The sequence below is a fragment of the Pelodiscus sinensis genome, chromosome 3, assembly GCF_052426305.1.
Source record: "Pelodiscus sinensis isolate ZL-2025 chromosome 3, ASM5242630v1, whole genome shotgun sequence".
NCBI lineage: Eukaryota > Metazoa > Chordata > Testudines > Trionychidae > Pelodiscus > Pelodiscus sinensis.
The window spans coordinates 83615325-83638394 of NC_143054.1; the positions used below are offsets into that span (position 1 = coordinate 83615325).

Sequence of the window (23070 nt, forward strand, 5' to 3'; positions counted from 1 at the left end):
GACTAGTTTGGGTGTGACACAGATGCTTCAGTTATATAACCATTCCACTCCTCAAGCAGAGCAGTAACTTTGAGTCAGAGGTGGATGCTTCTCTTCTCTTTGCCTTGTGCATCAGGGAAACAACAAACCTGCCTCCTGACTAGGCCAGCCAATGAGCCGCTGTCATATGAGGCCTTCTTGGACATGCTTGCACTTTTAAAAAGGCCCTGTACGTTTTAAAATGGATAGAGTATTGTATATCTAATCTCTTGGATTGTTGCTATGCCCCTAATTATACTTCAGTACTTTGGTGAGTGAGATAGTTCATTAGATAAAACATTGAGTGCATTTGCTGTTTGAACTTTGCTGCCATACTTTAACATGCTGCCTTCTCAGGAGACTGCATAATCACCTCCGGAAGAAAGTGTGTATTGTGTACAAAACTAGCACATATGATTAAAGGTACAGTGAGACAGCAATCTCTCACAGGCGACTTAAAAATCACTTGTTTAGAAAAGTGATAGAAATGTAGCCGTGTTAGTCTGGGGTAGTTGAAGCAAAATGCAGGACAATGTAGCACTTTAAAGACTAACAAGATGGTTTATTAGATGATGAGCTTTCGTGGGCCAGACCCACTTCCTCAGATCAAATAGTGGAAGAGGAAGTGGGTCTGGCCCACGAAAGCTCATCATCTAATAAACCATCTTGTTAGTCTTTAAAGTGCTACATTGTCCTGCATTTTGTTTAGAAAACTAATTCATTCAAATCACTGAGCAAGATAAAAAGCTCATGGGAAAAACTGTAGCTTATTATGAACCGAGCTACCAAATATACCACAACCATAACTCAGAAGATTTGAATTCTCTGGTTACTTTGATTCTTTGGTTTACTTCCAAAATAGCTGTCCATATATATTTTTCACACAATGGTACTAAAAGGCTCTCTTTTAAAAAGACAATTTTAATTGCCTTTGTTTTTCTTAAAAATCCTTCAGAGTAGTAATATATATCACATGAAGATACCCAATTCAGAACTAATTTTCATTTATTTGCCAAATGAACACTTGTGCTATAGGTTTATGTCAGTAATAGCAGCTCTATGGTTTGTTTGTTTGTAGGTTGACATATTTTCACTTAAAAGAAGGAATTATCAAAAATATTTTCTTTGATTTCTTCTAAGCCTTTTTGTCTCTCTGTTATTTCATTTTTTAATGACTGCTTTGCTCTTCTGATATACCTGGTTATAGACATCTTTCACCCTGGGCAACTGAAACTGAATTAATTATTGCAAAGCATTGGAACTGAACAGTAATAATGTTCTTTGAGGTGTGTATTACACCAGATTTCCAGATGGTTGAGTTTTTTAATAAACTCAACTTTAACTCATATATCAGTTTTCTCAACTGTCCAGAAACCAGGTTTACAAGTGCAAGTCTCTCTCTCTCTCTCTCTCTCTCTCTCTCTCTCTCATGCACACGCGCACACACACACACACTTTTGCCTCTGGAATCACACCAATATACATCAAACAGGAGAAGGTGGAAAATAGTTGCACATATAGTAATTTTAATCCATTCCTTTTTTAAATACCACAATAAATTTAATTTTCACAATAAATTAAATAGCCATATTCAGTTTACAAAATAGAATTACTTAGTGTGAAACCAGTATTTACAAACAATATACACTATATACATGAAGTTTCTCTTTGTTGACACACAAGCATAGAAGAAAAAATTATTTGATGTTTTTGGACACATGATTGACATGCTACAAGTGACTCTATGGTCCATACAATAAAACAATAGTGCAAACTCACCACAGGAACTTTGAACCAATGTTGTTGGTACGAGATATGATATTCTTTTCAAATAATAAGAAAATATTATTATCCAGTTTTACTGTAACAATTCAGCATTGTATTTAAAGTGTCAGTATTCCTTTAGCAATGTGCATAATTAATATGTCCTGAAATAATATACTTTCTAGTATACCCTCCCAGCTACACACAATTCCAAGGTGAACTTGTATGTTCTAAACTAACATTCTGTCTGCGTCTATAAATGTGTCAATAACTTTTATTGAGCAGGAGGAACACTGACACAGTATTCTTTTGCACAGTATCTGAATTTATTCCTCTAAATACTACCTTGTCCTTTATTTATATAGCTTAAAATGATGCAAATATGTAGAGAGTAAACTTGTGTTAGTTACTACTCTGTAGAAAAATTGATCCCGTCTTATATTTGGTCACACACTGCATATGTACAAGTATGCATGAAAAAAGTTAATCTGATAGTTGTGTCTATGAAAAGTGCATATTTTTTACTCTAGAAGAGACATTACTGCTTGTCTCCAGGTGCAACACATAGTGTTGTATGAAATTTAGTTTAGGGCCAGTTAAATGTCCTCCCAGTGATCTGGTAAAATTTTTGATTAAAAGGGTGAAAGAATTTGCGCAATTTGGTAACAACAGAGGAATCTACCTCTGGATGAATGCGTCCCTTGCTACCCGCCAGGCACTTGTTAAAGACAATGTTAAATCGCAAGCAGTAAAACCCTCTGGTGGCATTGAAGTATAAATTGTACTGACTTATCCTTGGAGGAAGATTTAGGAACTTCTCCACCAACTGGAGTTCTGGCAGTGGTTCTGTAATGAGCCGATCTCCATCTACAATGTGAAACTGCTCGATTGGAAAGTATTTTAACCATCTCTCCAGGTGTTTTGTGTAGATGCTGGTTCTCACTGCCTTGTACTTAGTGTTCACTTCGCAGGTATTAGGGTCAATAGCCAGCTTCTCAAATTTGTAGTAGGTTTTATTCTTTCTTTCCTTCCCTTCCAGCACCTGAGTGTAATCAGAAATAGCTCTTGTGGTGGGTTCCCTGACAATGATCAGCAATTTGATGGATGAGTTCATCTTATAAATCCTTTCAGGTACTTCCTCTGTGATAAAATATGCAGGGCTTTTTTCAATTGTTATTTGATGAGGGTAGGAAAAAGGCATTTTTTTCCTGTACCATTCAATACCCTTGGCATAGTTCTCATCGTTATCAAAGAAGTGAATTTCTTGAGAAGCTTTGACCACGGCAGGATGGAGGTTCAGCATCTCAAGCAGCGCACGGGTGCCTCCTTTCCTCACCCCAATTATAATGGCCTTGGGGAGCTGCTGAACCAAATTGTGGAGTTGGATTTGCTCTTTAGTGGCGTTGCCCTTACGGAACTCATGTAGCAGCCCGCGCTTGAACTGCAGAGCTCGGAGTGGGATCTCGTCTTGGCCATGGGGTCGAAATCGACCGTCAATGGGACAAAGGGGCTGCAGCCTGAAATGAACAAAACAGATGAAACGTTGTTCTCTTGTAAACCATAATGAACACATTTGCGAATTTTATTTTAATCTACCCTTTATTAAATGGGTCAGACCCAAGCAATATCTTGTCATTTAAGGTATTTATGTTTTTAAAATGTTGAGTAACCTAAGATATGGAATAATAAGAAAATGACCAGGATTCCATGCTACAGCTTTTAATCACTGAAAACCGTAATGCTCAGGTATGCATATAATACTTGTATATCTATAGATGAGTATTACACAAGCCCTCTCCCATATTAAAATAACAGTATTAAGGTTGCAAGGTCAAGCACTGACAAGGTGGGAGATGCAGGAATTCAGTAATATTATATATGTTTATATACTATTTTACACACCTGCTAATAATGTTGTTTTTTATTAAAAAGTAAACTGAACCCCCCCCCCCCAGAAATTCTATTGTATGGCATCATATTGATTCACCTAAATGGTTGATCTGCAGAACTGGAACCTACAGTACCACCAATAGGCAGATTTGAACCTGGGACCTCTCTGCATGAGTCTTGACAGCTTGAGCTATAAAGCCAACTGGCGCTCCACTAAGACTCTAGAGCTCACTCATTCTTATCTCTCGCTGTAAGTGGTCTAAGTGCCACTACATGGGACAGTGAACCCCATAGGTGTGTAGGTTACACAAACACTTCCGTCACTTGAAGTAATAGTGGGACTAATAACAATAGTATGTTGCCATATTTCATATAGATTAGCACCTGAGGAAGACACACCACAGTTTTCCAGCAGATCTCACAGGTATTTGTGGACAGCAGAGGAATGGTGAGACTCAGGACTCTTGGGTCTATTTCAGTCTCCGGAAGGTCATGTGCTCTAATGAGTAGAGACTCCTATGCTTTTGCCTCAAGCATCACTCCTTCTGTCCTGTTCAATCCAGTCTGTTCCTCTACCAGTCTAGTCCCTTTTCTCCTGTCCAGTCTCAGGCTCCATTGCTCAGGGTTCTCGTCTCACTCTGTTCAAGTCCCACTATCTTTCCCACACCAAGTCTGACCCCTCCACACACTCATTTGCCTGTCTCCTTGCCCAGCCAGTCCAAGTTACCCTTCTCTCTTCTTTCTTCTCTGCCCCCACAATGAGATCCCTGTGCTAGTCTTCCTTCCTGGTCTTCTCATTAACCTCCTCAGTCTCCCCCACATTCCCACCTCTGATCCTTAATCCAGTCCTCCTGCTCCCTGATCCTTATTCCAGACTTTTAATCCAGCTAGTCCTGGTTGTCCCCATACCAAGCTCCTTCTCAGATCCCAGCTGTTCTCCCTCCCAACCTCCTGAGTCTCAGTCTCCCTCCATTTTCCTCACTTGCTTCTAGTCCCAGCTTCTCTGCCCAACCTCCTATGTCCCCCCCCCCCACCCCAGCTCTCAGCCAGCATCCTTGTCCATGCTTCTCTCCCCCCACCATTTCCAGTCTCACAATCTATTCTTTCCCCATCCCCCAGATGCCTTCTTCTTGTATGATGCCTGGGTGCTAGAAGGGGGATCACAGAGAGCCCAGGAAAGACAGGCTCCCTGATTTAAGGTCTAAAGTTTGGGAGAAAGCCTTTTCATAGCTGCATTGTACTGATAGCTCAAAGTTTCTCGTCATCCTGTTATTGACCCACACACCCAGATTTTTCTTATTAGATCAGAAGTGCATGACCTTACACTTTGTATTTCATTTCATCCCATTTCTGTCACTCTAGTCTTCAAAGTCATCAAAGGGTGAGTCTACACAGCAGGGCTTAACTCAAAATAAGCTACACAAATTGAGGTACATCAATAGTGTATCTTATTTCAAAATACTTATTTCGAAATAGGGAGCGTCTACACAGCACTTATTTTGAAATAGAGCAATCTTCCTCTGACTTTCCTTATTCCTCGTACAATGAAAGCCACAGGAGTTGGAGTAAGAAGTCCTCCATCTTGACAGTATTTTGACATTATTTAAAAATAACTGCCTGCAATGTAGATGCGGACTAAGATATTTTGGAATAGTGCTAGTTATTTCAAGATAGTGTTACTGTGTAGACATATCACAGATCTTTCTGCGCAATATTCTGATCCTTCTTTGTGTTCCCTCATTGATAAATTTCATAAGCACTCCTATTTTTCCTATTTAATTAATATATTGAATAATATAGGTCCTGAGACTGATCTTTGAGGAACTTTGCTAGCAACCTCTCTCCAGTCTAATTATTAGCCTTTTAGCACAACTTGTTGCCTTTTAACCCATTTGTGAGGCAGACATCTGCTATGGAAAGTTTCAACACAGATGTTAAAAGTTTGGGAAAATTATAAGTAACTGAAATAAGGTTTTATAATGGAAGTCTGAGACAACCTTAACAGGTGATACTGCCACCTCTGCCTATAATATTAAATCTTTAATCCTAGATGGTCAAAGTTATTTAGATGCCTAATTCTGACTGACTTCAGTGGGAATCAGGTGACTATGAGGATTGGGGTGCTACTAAGTCACAAGCCAATTGAAGTCAAAGGTAATCCTCCTAGTACTTTGGATTGGGCCCTAACAGAGCTATAGATAAGTTCTCTGAGTTGGTCCATCTATGTATCTCTCTATCTTATGATGAGTATAAAATAGAGTGTTGTTATAATATTAGGATATCAGGATATGAGAGCAACAAGGTGAGTGAAGTAATATCTTGCACTGAAGTTGGTCCAATAAAAGTTATTACCTTGCCCCCTTTATCTCTTGAGGACAAACAGAGGTGTTTTAATGGCAGTGTGATATTTTTCACACTGCTTAATGAAAGATGAAGATAAACCTTTCTGTCACTAGCAATAATATATATGGAACCTGTGGAATTCCCTGCCACAGGAGGTCAATGAGTCAGATATTGTGGCTGGATAATTTTATAGCCATCAATAACATTTGTAGCTGTGCAATCTCAGATAGTGATAGAAGGTTAATTACATTTCACGGCTCAGGGAATAAGATGAACTCCAGTAGGAGTCATGAAGGCTTTTTTGCCCCATCTACAAAATCACATAATTGGCTAGCTACAGTTTTAACTGTTTCTGTGAAATGGGGCAGACAGGCCCCACACTGAAGGGCAGAGAGTAGCCCAGGCCCAGCTGGCTGAGAAGGTCCCACCCATCCAGCCCTGCTGGTCATGCTCCCAGCGGAGCCGGAGCATAAAAGAGGAGGGAGCTCTGCAGTGAAGGAGGGCAGCTGGGGAAGGAGGAGGGCAGGCTGCACCGCCCTCAGTGGTCCTGCAGCAGCTGATGCTGCAGCTGCCCACAGCTGTCCCAGGAGCACTGCCGGGAACCACCGCCACCTGGGGGAGAAGCGCCTGCAAGCCCAGCGCCAGCCTCAGGCAAGCGGTCCCGGAGGCCAGCAGACCACAGGGGTGCCTGGGCGTGGTAGGAAGCAGCCCAGGGCAGGGGGCTCAGTGTGTAGCAGCAGGAATCCCCGCCAAGCAGGCAGAAGCGACTGTCTCTGCCTATAGGGCCCTGGGCTGGGATCCGGTGGAGAGGGAGGTCCCGGGTTCCCCCCACTCTCTTTTCCCAACCCTGGACGCATCAGCCTGGAGAGGCTTCCCGGTGACTAGGCCTCACGGGCCATATATACCCTAATAGACGGACGTGTACTTTAGGGTCGGGCTTGGGAGGCTGTATATACCCTGATAGAGGGGCCGACGCGTGGGGATATTAACTGCCACGACGGTCCCCACACTGAGTGGACACACACCCCTCAACACTCTGAAACATCAAGCACTGATCACTGCTAGATATACCAATTTAGAGGCCTGATCCTGTGAGGCACTGAGTGCACTGAAAACAGTAAGTGTATCCCTCAATTGCGGGATTGAAGTGAATGGAAGAAGATGGGACCTAATGACCTTGGAATGCATCAATATCACATAGAGATGGGGCCCAGGTTGTCCAACTTTCAGCTTTGATATTGCAGGTTCCATGTTGTTCCCATGAAGTCTTACATGCATTAGTTATTTTGAATAGCAGCACGTCACAGTTTTGCACTTAGGCCACATTTTCCCAGAGAAAGGGGTGACCAGGGTCCTCTATACACAAACCTGTGCCAAAACCAAATCTGCTTTAACCTAGGTCTCACTCACATGGAACCCCAAACTTGATTTTCAGTCGTGTTTCCAAAGCTGGCATCTATCAAAGCAATCTCAGGTTGTTCTCAGAGATATTATCAGCTGTTAGTGATAAGTCTGTTACATCCCAAATAGTTTCTTAAGAGTGTGCCTGATCAAGAGTGCCAAATACTCTAATTTCCTCTCTATGGATTTTCCACTCTTCTCAAGGAAATCATTTGCATGCACTACCTCCTGGTCTGGTGCATTCAGTTCCAGAACATCATGCCTAATTAACATAGTTAAAATTCTCAAACCCTGCAGCAATCTTTCAAGTGCAATAGGATTCAAAACTTGATAAGCTACTGTGCAGGCTCATACATAATTTTAACTACCACTGCTGCACATTAATTGCTTGTCTGTAAATTTAGAAAAGAAGATACATAAATACATCATAGCTATTTTGCTGAGACTAGAGGTCAATGCACAGATGCACACAGACAGAAATGAGCTACTGTAATGACATTTGTACTGTATGGTATGTTGCTTTATTCCCCTTCTTGAAAACAAGTACCAATGCACACAGAATACAAATGGACAGACAGAAATACTTTGACTTGGACAAGCAGCACTTCTCTCCCTTCTCCCACTTCCTCCCCACAAAGAGGAAGAAATAATGAAAATCAATATTAGGTTGGATAATCTTTCTGTACATCAGTTAGGAAAAAACCTGGAGGTCTGTACATTTTAAGCAAAAGAGGAGAAAAAAAATCCAGGTATAATTAATAAATCCAGATCCATTTAAAATTAAGACTGTGACTTATGCCTGATTGTTTAATTACTTACCTATCCAAGCTCCCAACTCTGGCAACTAGATATAGGAGACTTCCAATAGCAAGGCTGCCTAGCACAAAGAGCTTCTGTCTCAGCAACACCTGCTGTTTGAATAGCATGGCCCTCCATCAATCTTCAGGACTTCTTCAGTCTGCAGGGACCAGAACACATAAACCACTCATCAGCAAGTGGCAATACACAGGCTAATGTTTATTAACAGGCAGGCAATCAATTCTTACAAGTGATTAAGCTTCACTTGCAAAAAATCCTTTCAAGCAACACTGGTATTAAATAAAACTTGTTTATTTTGCTCTTTTTCTGACATTCGTAATAAAGCCACACAACTTCTCTAGGAAATGGAATTTACTATTTAAGAGGTATGTAACTGTGTCCACCATTCCTAGGGAAGGCAGTTTCTAGTGGCTAGAGCCTAAGCATTGGGAATCAGGAAAATTACTTTCTGTCCCTCTGCATCTTGTTTCCCTTTCTACCTTGTGCCTGTCTCAGTCTGGTAATCTGGTAAGCCCTTTGAGGGCACAGATTGTCTCTTATTAAGTGTTTACATACAGCCTATTACCACATGGGCACCTGATTCTGACTGAAGCCTCTACTGGTGTATATCTGCACAGCTTGTGGCAGCCAGACTCCCAGGCTGAGCTGGCAGACTTGGGGCGGCAGAGTTTGCATTACCACTCTTAAAATAGACAGCACATTGTAGTTTTGGCTCAGGCTGGGTCTCAGGCTCTGAAGGCTAGGGATGGGGGTGAGCTTCACGCTGTGTGTTCAAGCACTGGCTACACAGTTATACTTAGTGTGCTGGACCAAGTCCTGCAGCCCACATCTGTCAGCCCAGGCTAGGAGGTTCACTGCCATGGGCTGTGTAGCCATACCTTATGGTGCTTCTGTAATGCTGATAAAATAAAATAATGATGCCTGGAAAAGATACAGGGGCAGATCATAGCTCCAACCCTTCATTTTGCCTGTGGTGCTGAATTCTTTCTTATTTCTATGACAGTAGCCCCACAAGAATAATCCCCAAATCAGGTCTGCATAGTGTTAGGTACGGCACAAACACAGAGTAAGATAGAGTCCATGCCCTGAAGAGTTTCCATAGGAAATACTATAGTCTTAAGGAAAAAAAAGATGGGAACAACAGTACAGAGAGATTCACTGATTTGCCGAAGGTCACAGATGAAATCTATAGCACAGCTGGGAATTGAACTGAAGTTTGAGTCTCTGCCTAGTGTCTTAACCACAAAACTCTCTTTCCTCTTCTCTTTTTTACACTATATTTTCTCTAATCTTTCAAAGTTAAACACAAAATGACCATAAAATAAAGAATGTTATGTTTTAAGCATTGCAGACAATCCATAGCTGTAGCTTAATGTAAATGATCTGAACAATTTAGAAGTGAGGAAAATATACAGATATTAAATCTCTGTAGATACATTACTACTAATTACATTTTAATTAAATTCCTTTAATTAAAAAATAGGAAAGGGGCAAGAAATGATGAGAGCCAATTTCCATAGGTTTACAGTCTTAAATCCTGCACTGCTGCTTTCTGTAGATAAAAGAAAGGTTTCAATATCACATTAATTGGTTCTGAATTTCAACTCTCAAGAAATACACACGAGCCTCTCCATATGAGAATAAAACACAGTCCAAATGTCCTGTCTTGTCAAGCCACTTGGATCCCAATGGATTAGTCATGTTAAATCATATCTGCAGGCCTTTCTGTGATTATGGAGATTTGCAGCACATAGTTAAAATAAATTACAGATCACTTGGCTCCTGAACATAGATTCCATAGGGTCTTATCCTCTCAGTAATCATAGCGTCTTCTTTTTCTCTCTGTCACATACAGACACACACACAACTTCTTTAACACATTTGTACCAGTTTTGTGTTTGTGAACAAGGGAGAGTTATAGAGGAAATAACTGCATTCATTACCAAGCAGAGTGAAATATAATGGCATCTTACATATTTACATTTCACACACATCCTCATTCCCCTGCCATTCCACTTATGAATTACTCATAACGTTTGCAAACAAATTCATTTGGGGTGAATTTTCTGTGCTTGGCTTCAGCTCAGAGGTGCTTTATTTTTAAAGTTTCATGGAAATTTGTCCAGCCACTTTTGAGTTTTGCATGTATTAAAACAAAAATCCCACTTTCCCCCTACATTTCTATCAGAAATGTTGTCCATGCCTATCCAAGGAGAACAAGTTTTGCTCATTGTTTTTTGTTTATTTTTTGTAGATCTTCTTAAGACCAAAGGAACCAACCAAATTTGAAGGAAATTGGTTCAGTAGGTTTGAAGTCATGAGAGCTGACTTTTTTGTATACACGAGTAACGGTTTCATCTTTTATGTTTCTTTGCTCAGTCTGCAGCTTAGAAATTTGCAAGGGGAGGAGAGAACACAGTCACAACAGTCACTGATTTGAGGTTTTTCTTCAGTGATCTGTAGCTTTGAATGTTGGGAGAACTGTGAAGCAATACGGCAAAATATACATTTTCAAGAATGCTGAAGGCCAAATTAATTCCTGCGGTAACTTCCTTGACATCAGTAGACTTAGAGCAGGGATCATTTGACCTTAAAGCCCTACATGGTGCTTTTAGCCAAGCATGCAAATACTAACTCACACAGGATACCATCAGAACTCCAATTTATTTTTAGAAACAAATTGTTACCATCTTCTGAATGGTGCACTGCTGTTCAATCTTTGTCTGCTTTTTGGCTCACCAATTTACTTGAACAGGAACTGTGTCTTTATTTATTAGTTTTTTAACAATGTGAAGAACGTTGTTGGTATGGAAGAAGAATGAATATTAATGAATTAATAAACCTTGTCTTGTAAAGGCTTTTGGCCTCAGAAAGGCTTGGATAGCAGTGGTAATGAAAACACTTGTACCCACTTCAAGCTCAGGTGGCTCATAATCATTGACCTAGTAGCCCAAGTAGTCTTGAATTCTATTCTCCCCTTGCTAGAGACTAGATCTGCACTGTTAGGCCTTTCTGAACCTAATACAAAGCCTGTTGAAGTTGGTTGGAATGCAGGGAGATTTGGACGTAGGCCCCTCTCCATAAAATCTACAGATACACCTGAAAACAGGACTGGGAAGTAATTAAATATGGCCATGATTTTTACAATGGGACAAGGTTTAGAGAGATAATTTCTGGACATTTGAAATGACTGCATCTAGGAATAACTAGTTCTAAAGTACATAAAAGTAAGTTATTTGTTCATAGTCCTATACAACAGAGAAATTGTTTCAAGAATTATAGTGAAACCACTAAATAATAGCAACCAAAATATATTTAAGGTAAAAATCCTTCAGATAGAAGTGCTACAAACACCGGACAAAGCAGCACTTTACTTTTGAAAGTGGAAGAAATTAAAATCTTCAGACTCCATAGAAAAGAGAATAAAACTTACTAGTTAGTAGTTTAGTCATTACCAGAATGACTTAGTAGGAAAAACTTAGATGATTTTCTATTCATTAAATCTGTGGAAGACTATTTAAATTAACCATCCTCTTAGCTATTATGGAGATGGTGAAGCCCACTTAATCGAAATAAATAGAGCTTGGTATTAACCGGATTTCAAAATATTAAAAGCATTTAGAAGCACTGATGTAGAAATCATCAGCAAAGAACTATTCATGCTAAAAATATGCTTTGCCAGTAGCCTACGCTCTCAGTTGAAATTTACAAATAGATTTTCCCTGCATTGCTTTATCAATGTATACAATTTTTGGATTATGCAATTATTTATTTATGTATTTACAAAAGAAGTCTAGTAAATCTGAAACTATCTTTGCAACCTAATCTATATGCCTTGTTTAGACTGGAATTTTGCATTGGCATAACTACTTCATTGTAGTTGCACTACTACAAACTCTTGTAGATGTGCTGCAACAGTATAAATAGTGACTTGCAACTGTGTGGCTTTACCCCAGTTTCTAAACCAAGATAAGCCACACTGGTGCAAGCCTTTTTTTAGAGCAGTGAAGCTTGCATACAAATCAGGGTTTGCATCAGTACAGTTACATTTGTGTCACTGCTGTGTGTAATAAACTCAGTGCAGAAAAGTCTTTACCATGCTCTTCTTGAAATCTGATCCTTTCTTGGCTTGCCTCTGTCCTCTCCTGGTTGTCCTCTTAACTCTGATTGCACCTTCAACATAGCCTTTAGAGGATCCTCATTCTCCTTTACCTTTCTGTAGGAGTATTCTCCCTCTACACCTTATTTCTGGGTAATCTCACCCACAAATTTAAATTCAACTATCATCTGTTTGCTGATGACTCATAGAACTACTTCTGTACTCCATACCAGTCTCTTGCCAAATTAAAATCTCAGTCTGACATCTCATGGATCCCAAGTCACTGGCTCAAACTACAACATGGTTAAAACAGAGCTTTTAATCTCACCTGACCTCACCTTTCTTGATCATAGTGGACACTACCACCATTCTGCCTGTCATGTTGACCTGTGCTGCGTATTCAACTTGGACCTCCACCTAGGTCCTCATATGCAGACTTCTTGCCATTTCTTTCTGCATAACATCTCTAAGCCATAGCCTTTTCTACCCAGATCCAGCCAAAATTCTCATTTATGCTCGTCATCTCACATCTCATTTACTGCAGCATCCTGTTCTCTGCCTTTGCCAAATATAATCTTGCAACTCATATCCATTTATTGTAGAATGCTGCAGCAAAAATTCTATGAGCGCCTTATTTTGACCACATCACCCTTCTTTGTATTGCTCCTTTCTCTACCTCATCAAACATATCTTCTCTGCCAAGGCCCTTTCTTGCCTATCCCCATCCTGCCTAACATCTCTCATTCACTTTCAATTCTTGCTTCCTATTCACTAGTAATGCCAACCTCCAGCATCCACTTGTTTCATTTTCCAGAATATTTGTGCTTTCTCCCATGCTACCCTTCACTCTTGTCAGGAGCTCCCTGTAAACATTTTGCAAACTGACTCATCCACCTTCAACCTGTCTTTTGCTGTGATACCTACAAAAAAACATGGTCATGGCTAGATTGTTGCTGTGCAGATACCATTGTCTATTTTGCTGACTAATTGTGTCCTTGTGCTCCCCTGTCTGTATCCGTCTGTAGTCTCTTGGCTTATGTTTAGACCATAAGCTCTTTGGTGCAGAGACCATCCTTTTATTCTGTGTTTCCCCTGCACCAAGTGTAATGGGGCCCTGGTTTATGACTGGGGCTGCTAGGCAACAATGACGAGATTTTGTCAACTTCTGCTCTGCTAGAGTGGGGTTGAAGGATGTACCCAGCTTTAACTCATGTATAAACTTTCAATAAGATCCTTTCACTGCTCATGTGGTGCATTTAAAGAAATGTGTTTGCCAAACATAGGAAAACGAAGGCACGACAAAGCAAAGAAGATATTTCAGTCTATAAATATCTTGCTCACTCACTCACTCACACGCTCTTTCTTGCAGACAAATATAATTATTTCTGCAGGCTGTGTTTTCCCCCTCATTAAAAATTATACATGAGCAAAACACAGGAAAGAAAATATCACCTATGGACCAGACAAAGGAAAACAGCATATGATAAGCCCACTGCACCTGCTCATGCAGTGATGCGCAAAGGTAGGCTGGGATTTGCATTGTGCTTAGAGGGATTAAAATGCTCAGTTCTCTGTGGAAGTCAGTGGTTGCTAATGGGTGCTGACCACCCACCATTTTTGTGTGTGTGAGAGAGCTCCAGCCCCAGAGTAACCATAGAGTCAGTGCCTATGGAGTAACCATAGAGTCAGTACTTATGGAGCTCTTACGAGCACTACGGGAGATTCAAAGACCTGTGACATCTGTGGTGTATAAGCTCTGAAAGCCAGGCACACATTTATACACTAGGCCAGACTATTCACATGACAGCTCTCAGGCCCCATGCAAGAGGAAAAAAAAGAAAGGAAGAGCAAAGCACATCTTTGCAGCCTGATGTTGCAGAACTCCATGGTGCCCAAGAGCTCTTATAAATGAGCTGTCTGTTCCCTGAGCAGAACTCCATCCCATTCTTGATCCATTTGTCTTTCTTCTCTTGCAGTAGCTCAGACTGCCAAAGTTACAACAGCCTGGGGCTGTTCTTGTCTCTCCTACACAACTCCAGCTTGCAGGAAAGACAGATGTGTCCTGTACTATTAAATTAAAAAGCTAACAAACTGCTAACAAGAGAATCTAAGAAGAGGGGTAACTCTGCTCTTGATCAACTGTGAGAGTGGGAGCCACACTTAAAAAACCACTAGATGTGCCCCCATTGGTAGAAAGCATTTTCCTCCCGTCATCACCACGTGACACTTTACATTTACTGGACCTGATTCTATTCTGACACTTGTTTTATACTAGTGTACTCCACTGATTTCAAAGGAGTTACCCCTAGTTGATGCTGGTGGAATTAAAACAATTTCTAGTTTGTGACACAACTTGATTTATGCAGAGATTTGTTATGTTTAATTTCTTCACCGCCATTTGATTCCTTCAACCCCTTGCCTGGGAACAGTCACCACTGTGATATGTCCCAGGTGTACAATATTGTGCTCAATGGTCATCAGACACACAAGGCATGAGCTAACAGTGAACCAGTAAAAAGAAAAAGATGGCACGGCTCTGGTTATAAAACTCATAACAGGAACTTGGAATAATCTTTGAGGTATGCAGTTTGTGGTTCCAGCGGACATTGGTCAAGTTATCCACCAGGTCTGGCTTTGTCTGCTCCTGGCTCTTGTGCATTACAGAACTGACATCCTAGTTCCTTTTGGGATTATAGGAAGGCTTCAGTAATGATTATGTTGTAAGAGAGAGGAGGGCAGATGAAAATCGGAATCAACACAAAAACAACTAAAGGTTTAATTTTCATTGGCTTTGAGTTACATGCAGACTTCTTTGTATAACACTAATATCCAAATGCACACCTACACTTTAAGTAAATATGGGATGAAAGCACAATTCTAAAGCTGTAATTAGGGCCAGATTCCATTTTTCCTGAAACAGTAGATTTGTGCAAGAGTTCTAGATATATGTTTAGATACCAAGAAGATTGGATCCTTGTACACACCTGAAAGAATGGAAGAGCTGGTCTACTAATGATAAAAGAATATTCACAAATAATTTATTTGCCAGTCAAAAGGGGGGGGGAGGGAAGGAGGAATTGTGAATAATTTATTAGGTCAATATTATTCAACCATCAATGGTGCTGGGAGAATAATTTATCAGTTTACTTGTGAATAATTTATTCATCATTTGATGACAGTGGTAGTGGGGGTGAAATTAATCACAGAACTGGAAGGAACCTTGAGAGACTATCAAGTCTAGTCCCCTGCATTCATGGCAGGACCAAACACCATGTAGGCCATCCCTGAAAGGTGTTTGTCTAATGAAATAAACTATATTCAGTCATAGACAGATAAATAGAGTAACAACAAAGGTGCTGAGGACATGAAATCCTTTCTCCAACCTAATGGCAGGCTGTGGAGCAACAGACCATGCTTGCTACAGCTCATGGTTAGTACAGAAACATCCATTACTATTGTCCTACCATGAAAGGGGTTGGGCCAATGGATCTATGTACCTATTGTGAACCTCCGTGGCTACACGGCCTCTTCCAGTTTCCCCATTACCTGTGCAACTGAGGGTGCATCTACACTGCAGGGCTTAACTCGAAATAAGCTACACAAATTGAGCTGCATCAATTGCATATCTTATTTGGAAATAGGGAGCATCTACACAGCACTTATTTTGAAATAGAGCACTCTTTCTCCGAATTCCTTTACTCCCTGTGCAAAGAGGGTTACAGGAGTCAGAGTAAGAAGTCCTTCAGCTTGGCAGTATTTTGACACTATTTTGAAATAACCGCCAACTGGGTAGATGCAGACTAAGTTATTTTGGAATAGTGCTAGATATTTTGAAATAGTGGTGCTGTGTAGACATGCTCTGATCTAACACCCATGTAAGGGAATAGCAGGACTCATTGATTTCAGTGTCATTGTTTCAGGTGCCAAGAGCTGTTCTGCAGAACACTGTCATTACAGAGGCTTTATGCAGCTTCCCAGGGCACAACTAGACAGCATTTTGGAGCAAGCTTCCTAGCGAGGTTGACAGACTTGGGTGAGTTGGCTCTTGCTAGTGCTGTACAAATAGCTGTATGGACATAGCTTTGAAGTTGCAGCTCAGGCCTCCATCCCTAGGCAAAATCCCAAACTCTAGCTCAGCCGCAGCTTCAAAGTGCTGTCTGTACAGATATTTTCTGAGAGCTAGCACAAGCCTCACTAACCTGAGTCTGTCGACTTGGGCTGGGAGCTGTGCTCCAAAATACTGTGTAGATTCCTGGCTCTCAGCCCCCCCACATTTCTCTCTGGCGGAAGAGCTCCTGGTGAGAATGCACACCACCCCCAAGAAAAGGATAGTGTGGACATCAGCCACTGCAGGAATCTCAGCTCCATGCAGCTCCTCATTTCCAGCCATAATGAGAGCAGATGTCTGGGCTACTTGCCTTCCCACTGGGAATGGGGAACAGCTGCCTAGTCTTCTTGCATCCCTATCCTTACTGGGAGCTGGGGGCACCCACCTGTGCTTATCAAGTACTGCATCATCTTAACTACACAACATAAGCCCTACGCCTCTCATGGAGGTGGTGATATTATGTTCATTTAGTAGGGTACTTAGGGCTTGTCTCCACTATGTGGTGAATTGATGCTGCACCAATAAATCAATCTCTGAGCACTCTCCCATCGATTCTGGTACTCCACCATGACAAGCAGAATCAACAGGAGGGACCCCCTGCTGATTTTACCACATAGGAGATGGCAGGACAAGGCTGTAGTGTAGACACTGACATAATTAGGTCGGTGTGAGCTGCCTTACGTTGAGCTAATGTACAGTGTAGACCAGGCCTGAATCTGCATAGCAAAAACATGGCTCCCAGTCTAAGCTGATAGCAATTACTGCAGTGGCTATAAGCTGACCTAACAGAGGTCTACTTCGGTCTGTAGTCTCGACATGTCCTCAGTGTACCAACTGTCTGAGTGCAGCTGGCCCTGATTGAAGCAATTCTATGGGACTGGGTGACCTGCCAATTTCAGGAATCAGCAGGCTGATAGTAACAGCACCAATCCAGAGGCTGATCAATGTGCTCCTAGTCTGCAGCTGTGCTTAGTCCAGTCTCACTGTCTCTAGTCTTCTCCCACCCTGTACCTGCTCCTGCTTCTTCCCAATCTCTGACTCCCACGTTGGACCCTCCACTACACCTTCTGATGGGTGGTCCAGTTTACTCCTCGGCTTAGGCTTTGGTTTCTGACACCTTGCTCCTGGACCCATCTGAATTCAGCCTTAACTGATAGATTGGACTCTTGTTCCAACCACAAGACCAAATGGCCCATGACTCAGTCACCAACACTTCAGTCATAGAATTACTGAAATGTAGGACTGGAACAGACCTCAGGAGTTCATCTAGTTCACCCCTTTCCCTGTACTGAACCAATCAAGTACACCTAAACCACCCCAACAGGTCTTTGTGTAACCTGTTCTTAATAATCTTCCCTAGCCTCCTTTGGTAACCTATTCCAGTGCTTAACTACACTTACAGTTAGTACATTTTTTCTAAATTTCCCTTTGTGCAGATTAAGCCCAATACTTCTTGTTCCATCTCAGAGAACAATGGATCACTGCCCTCTTTGTAACAGCTCTTAACATATTTGTTAAGTTCTCCACTCCTGTTAATAGACCCCACCTCAGAATGACATTTTCCATTCGTTGCTACCACATCACATTGTTGACTCACATTCATTATGGGTGGGTCTAGACATTGGTGCGGTTTTGGGATACTTACGGGATTCCGAAATAGCGTTTTCCACATCTTGACAATGCACCTGTTATTTCGGAATAGCTTTTGAAATAACGGGTGCGCTATTCCAATGTCCCTGTAAGCCTCATTGCATGAGGATTAGAGGCCGTTTCAGAATAGCAGTCTATTTCAAAATGTAGTGCTGTACTGACAGCGTCAAATTTTGAAATAAGCTATTTTGAAATTAACTCAAAATAAGCTATGCAATTTTCATAGCTCAAATTGTGTAGCTTATTTCGAGGTAAGGGTCCAGTGTAGCTGCACCCTTTGTGATTCACTATAATTGCCAGATCCTTTTCTGCAGTACTCCTATCTAGCCAGTTACTTGCCCTATTTTGCATTTGTTCATTTGACTTGCCTTTTCTAAGTAAAGTACTTTTTACTTGTCTCTATTTAATTTAACCTTACATTTGCATATCTTCTCCAATGTATAACAATCATCTTGAATTCTAATCCTGTCTTCCAGTACAGTTGAATTGATGTTGGTCACTGTTATTTTTGGGTCTTAGATACCTATGGAGGAGGGTGGGGAGTTATGAGGCAAACATTTTGCCTTAGTAAACTACAGGATCCAGTCACATATTTCTAGGCAAGTGAAAACAAAATCCTCTCCAAGAAATATATTTAAGAAGTTGCTGAACATGAAAATAAAAACACATCTAAAATGAGAAATCATGTCATTGTGCAGCTGTAGAAATTAAAATAGCCAAAGGTTACATTGTCAAACTAATAAAATCTACAACGGATCTTGCAAGTTTGGTTATGAAATTGATTCTTATAGTGCTTATAGTGCTTAGAAAATTAAACCACAGAACACTTACTTCCAAAAGTCAATAAATCCTTGCTACCATCTCCTCTCACTCCAGATGTTTTCAGCTTTCTAAGTATGCCATGCACCAGTTCTAATGACAATCTTATTTTACAGGTTTGTTTAATTTAACCACATTTTCTTTAAACTTAGCCACCAAGGGGAAAAATCACTTGTGTTCATTCACAAATATGCCCTCAACTTAGAAAATATTTCACTGATTTGCTTTTAGTTTGCATTGCCACCACTAAGCAAATCCATAGCAAATCCAGCCTGAACAATAACCATCAACAATAGCAGATTGCCATTGATAAAAATCAAAGAAATTGTTTATGTTGTATTATAATCTCACATCATAACAGCTGTCATAAAAAATATAAAAAAGCCTGTGGATGTGAGCACTAGAGTGTTCTCCTTTCAGTGTGTGAGGTTTAATGGGAGAAGTGTGTGTAGTTTTGAGGAAGGGAAATAAATACCCTTTATGGAAAAAAAACCCAAAACCTAAGTGGAAAGAAAACTACTAGCTTATCTACATCTATCAAACATGATGGTTTTGCTCTTTGTTCCTTTATTAACCACAAAATGTAAGGATTGGAAATAAAACGGAATGAAAGTTTATGCATTATACACAGTCACAGAGTTTATTACTGATCTCTACTCATCCTCTTGGGAATTATTGCAGGAACAGCTTTGAGCAAATTCCAAATTTTCAAATGGGCTCTTCATTTCTTTATCTCATTCAGCTTTTGATATTGTGCATAAATTATTTATCATAGCTACCATTATTTCCTTAGCGTGAGTTGTCCTCTGGCACCATGTCTGCAGAATGATATTCACTCGGCATTTGCAATTACTAAACTTAAAAGAAATCAGTTAATTCTTTCTCTGTTCAGCACGCTCATTTAGCGGAATGATGTGTTAAGGATTGAGATGTGAACTGAATTTCATTTGGACCCTGAATCCTAATTACTCTTTTAATCTTGCCATTTCATTGGAATATGTAACTGAAGTTTATGTAAGAAATATTTCTCTTTTCCTTTTTTGTAGAAGGGGGATGAAGTGGGAAATAGGTTTTTTCCACATCATAAAATTGTCATTAGTGCTTCAGTGAATGATGTGCTGGTAAATTCAGAACAGGCCCTTTTCTTACACACTTTAAGCCAGGCTCCTTGAAGGTAATTTTTGAAGCAGTTCTGCTCAGGGCACCAATCCCAGCAGTATCCGAATAGGACTTTTTCTCAATTACTTCCTCTGAAAGCTTGTGAAAGAGATGCTTAGTTGTTCTCTAGCCAATAAATAAAATATATTCTTGAGAAGTCTGGTTTATTCTCGTTGACTTCTGCTCCTATTACTCTTGTGCTGTGCCTATGTCTCTTCCCTCTTCCTCTTCCACTGCTCCATCACTGACAGATATAATTTCTAGTTTCCCGTGGCTGCTGGAGATTTCCACTGGGGGAAAAAAATGCATTTGAAGTTTTGCATCTAAAATAACAGGCTGATGTACTGCAGTAGCAGCCTTATTTAGCTTTGTTTTGTATGCTGCAGAAAGGGACTCAGAGTTCTGCTGGTGCAGACCAGCCTCCTCATGCTTGTGAAAGTGTCCACTTAGGGGCAGTTTTTCTACTCCTCTCCCTGGCTACAACCCAGTCTGAAGTCCTCATGTGAAAGAGGAAAAAAGATGGTAGTTGTTGAGTAGATGATCTGTGTCAGATTCTGGTTTGCCTAATACAAAGCAGTCATAGAGCAATAAGGCCTTGCTCCAAATAAGCACTACATTGTGTGCATAACTTTAGACAGGTGTGCAATCTCATTGACTTAAAAGGACTCTCCTTTTGCTTGAAGTTACAAACCTGCTTAAGAGCTTTGCTGCAATTGAATGTGTTGGAAAGAGTTACTCCTGCTCCATAGCATCAGTGCACTGAATTTCTCACCTGAGGCAGCTGTCAGAACACATTATAGGGAGCAATGCCTTCTATTCAGATGCGTCATTTACTTTACATCTACACAGCAGATCCCACTTTCCACATGTGCAGGATCATGACCTAGATATAGCTGCAGTAATTATTACACTGCCTGAAACTTGGTTAATACTAATGACCTCTGGTAAATTATTTCCTTTGTCTTCCATATAGACCTTTAGATCATCTCAGTCTTTCAGGCTTTGAAGTTGCTCCTCTCTTCATCTCTCCATGAAAATTGTGGCTATTTACTATCTATTTTATTTTTCCATTAGAAATAATGATGTTTTCTGGATATACACAGGGGATCCAACAAGCTTGCTGGATCCCTGGACAAGGTGTGGGAAGCCGGCTCTGCACTTCCAGAAGAGGCAGGGCCTTGCATGGAAGAGACGGAGTCAGGGGCAGGCAGCCTTCAGTGCCATCCTGAGCATGGTGCACCCCCCCGCCCACAGCCCTCAAAGCTACCCAGAGTGATTTAAAGGGCCCGGGGCTCTGGGTTCTGCATCAGTAGTGGTGCTAGCAGCCAGCAGATCTGGGCCCTTTTGAATGACTAGGTCCTAGGGCAGTTGCCTCTTTGCTCTCCCATTGGTGGCCCTGGATACACAGATAAACCAAGGCCTGGCATTGCATCCTCTACCCATGACAAATTGTTGTTACTTTTGTGAGTAACATCTAAAATCAATAGAGCTATTTTTGACTGAGTGCTACTGATCATGGGTGTATCTAGATTACAGGTTTTTTAAAAAAAAAAAAAAAAACGTCCCCTGTATCTAGGCTGTGGCTGCATTCTTTCAAAAGTAAATCAAAAGAATGCGGCAGTTTTTTCGACCACGGAAAACCTCGTTTTACGATGAAGAATGCCTTTTTTCGAAAGTGCTCTTTTGAAAAAAGGTGCTATGTAATGCAAACTGTGCTTTTTTGAAAGAGAGCATCCAGACTGCCTGGATGCTCTCTTTCGAAAAAGCGGCTTGCTTTTTCAAAAGTACTGGTTGTGGTCTAGACGCTCTTTTTTGAAAGAGGCTTTTTGGAAAGTATCTTTTGAAAAAACCTCTTTCGAAAGAGGCTTGCAGGCTAGACGTAGCCCATGAGTAAGGGGTTAGTCCTCGCCAGGGCTCATCAATTAGTGTAATCTACTTGCCCGTGGCGAGTAGATTACAAGCTGGCACAGCTGCGCAGCACGGTTAGCTCATGCACAGCGCGGTCTGCACATGCGCAGCATGCCAAACTGCATGGCTGGTGAGCGAGGCTCGTTGCTGCTTGGCGAGCCCTGGTCCTCGCACCGCTGACGTCAACGGCAAAGCTTCCACTCTCATCAATGGAGTATGACCTTTAGAGAATTACTAATAGAATAGGGACACCATGGCAATATTTCAGGTGTGCTAATGGAGTTGTTATTTTGTGTTTAAAAATGAATGCATATATAATAATATAAGTTTGCACAAAGGTAAAGCTGATTTGGGATTTTAATACAGAAAACATGAATTGTATTTTTGAAGGTTCACGCTACACCTTTAAATATGTTCTTCCCTTTCACATTGCCTTCTCTCAATCCCCCCCACCATGTTTGTGTGAATTTAATGCTTATGAAAGATGTTGTTATAATACCATTGGCCACATCCAAGGTACAACCCAGACAGCTGCAGTACAAACTTTCCCACCAAGACACCTCAAACTTGACTTAAAAGGACCACCTCTAAAAGAGGGAAACCAGTGACTACTGTGAACACAATCTTATGCAAAAACACCTGTGATGGATAGGAGGTGTGCTGGCCAGCACCTGGTGACTAAGGGGTTAAACTGAGGTAGCTAGCAAGGGTGTTGACAGGGGGCCAGAAGAACCAAAGGGGAGACAGTGCTGAAATTTGAAATATGTAAGTTACCTTGCTTGTTTTCTTTGTGTGCGGAAGTTAAGATAGGAGTTGAGAGACACAGAGGGTATGTCTACACTAGCTCGTTAGTTCGAGCTAGGTAGGGTAATTAGGGCAAGCGGAGTTGCAAATGAAACCCGGGATTTAAATATCCCGGGCTTCATTTGCATCTCCGCTTGCCCTAATTACCCTACCTAGCTCGAACTAATGAGCTAGTGTAGACATACCCAGAATGATTTAAACCCAGGCAGGACAACCATGCCTCCAAGGAATTCGGGGCATGAAAGTGGACTAAGTAAATACAGGGAAATGTATTTAGGGTATTTGTCTT

General features: G+C 41.0%; 1 protein-coding gene across 4 annotated transcripts in view; it reads right to left on the reverse strand.

Annotated features, from left to right (window-relative positions):
• Nucleotides 1-1544: 1544 nt before the first annotated feature.
• HS3ST5 (heparan sulfate-glucosamine 3-sulfotransferase 5) overlaps nucleotides 1545-23070 on the reverse strand; it is a 251409-nt gene continuing 229883 nt past the window's right edge. For all 4 annotated transcript variants that reach the window (XM_075924006.2, XM_075924005.2, XM_025184750.3 and 1 more), the window contains 2 exons: nucleotides 8236-8374; nucleotides 1545-3299 (listed from right to left, as the gene is read on the reverse strand). In XM_075924006.2, the coding sequence (XP_075780121.1) occupies nucleotides 2369-3299; nucleotides 8236-8342 (1038 nt within the window). In that variant the 5' untranslated portion in view covers nucleotides 8343-8374 and the 3' untranslated portion in view covers nucleotides 1545-2368. The remainder of the gene's footprint in view (nucleotides 3300-8235; nucleotides 8375-23070) is intronic.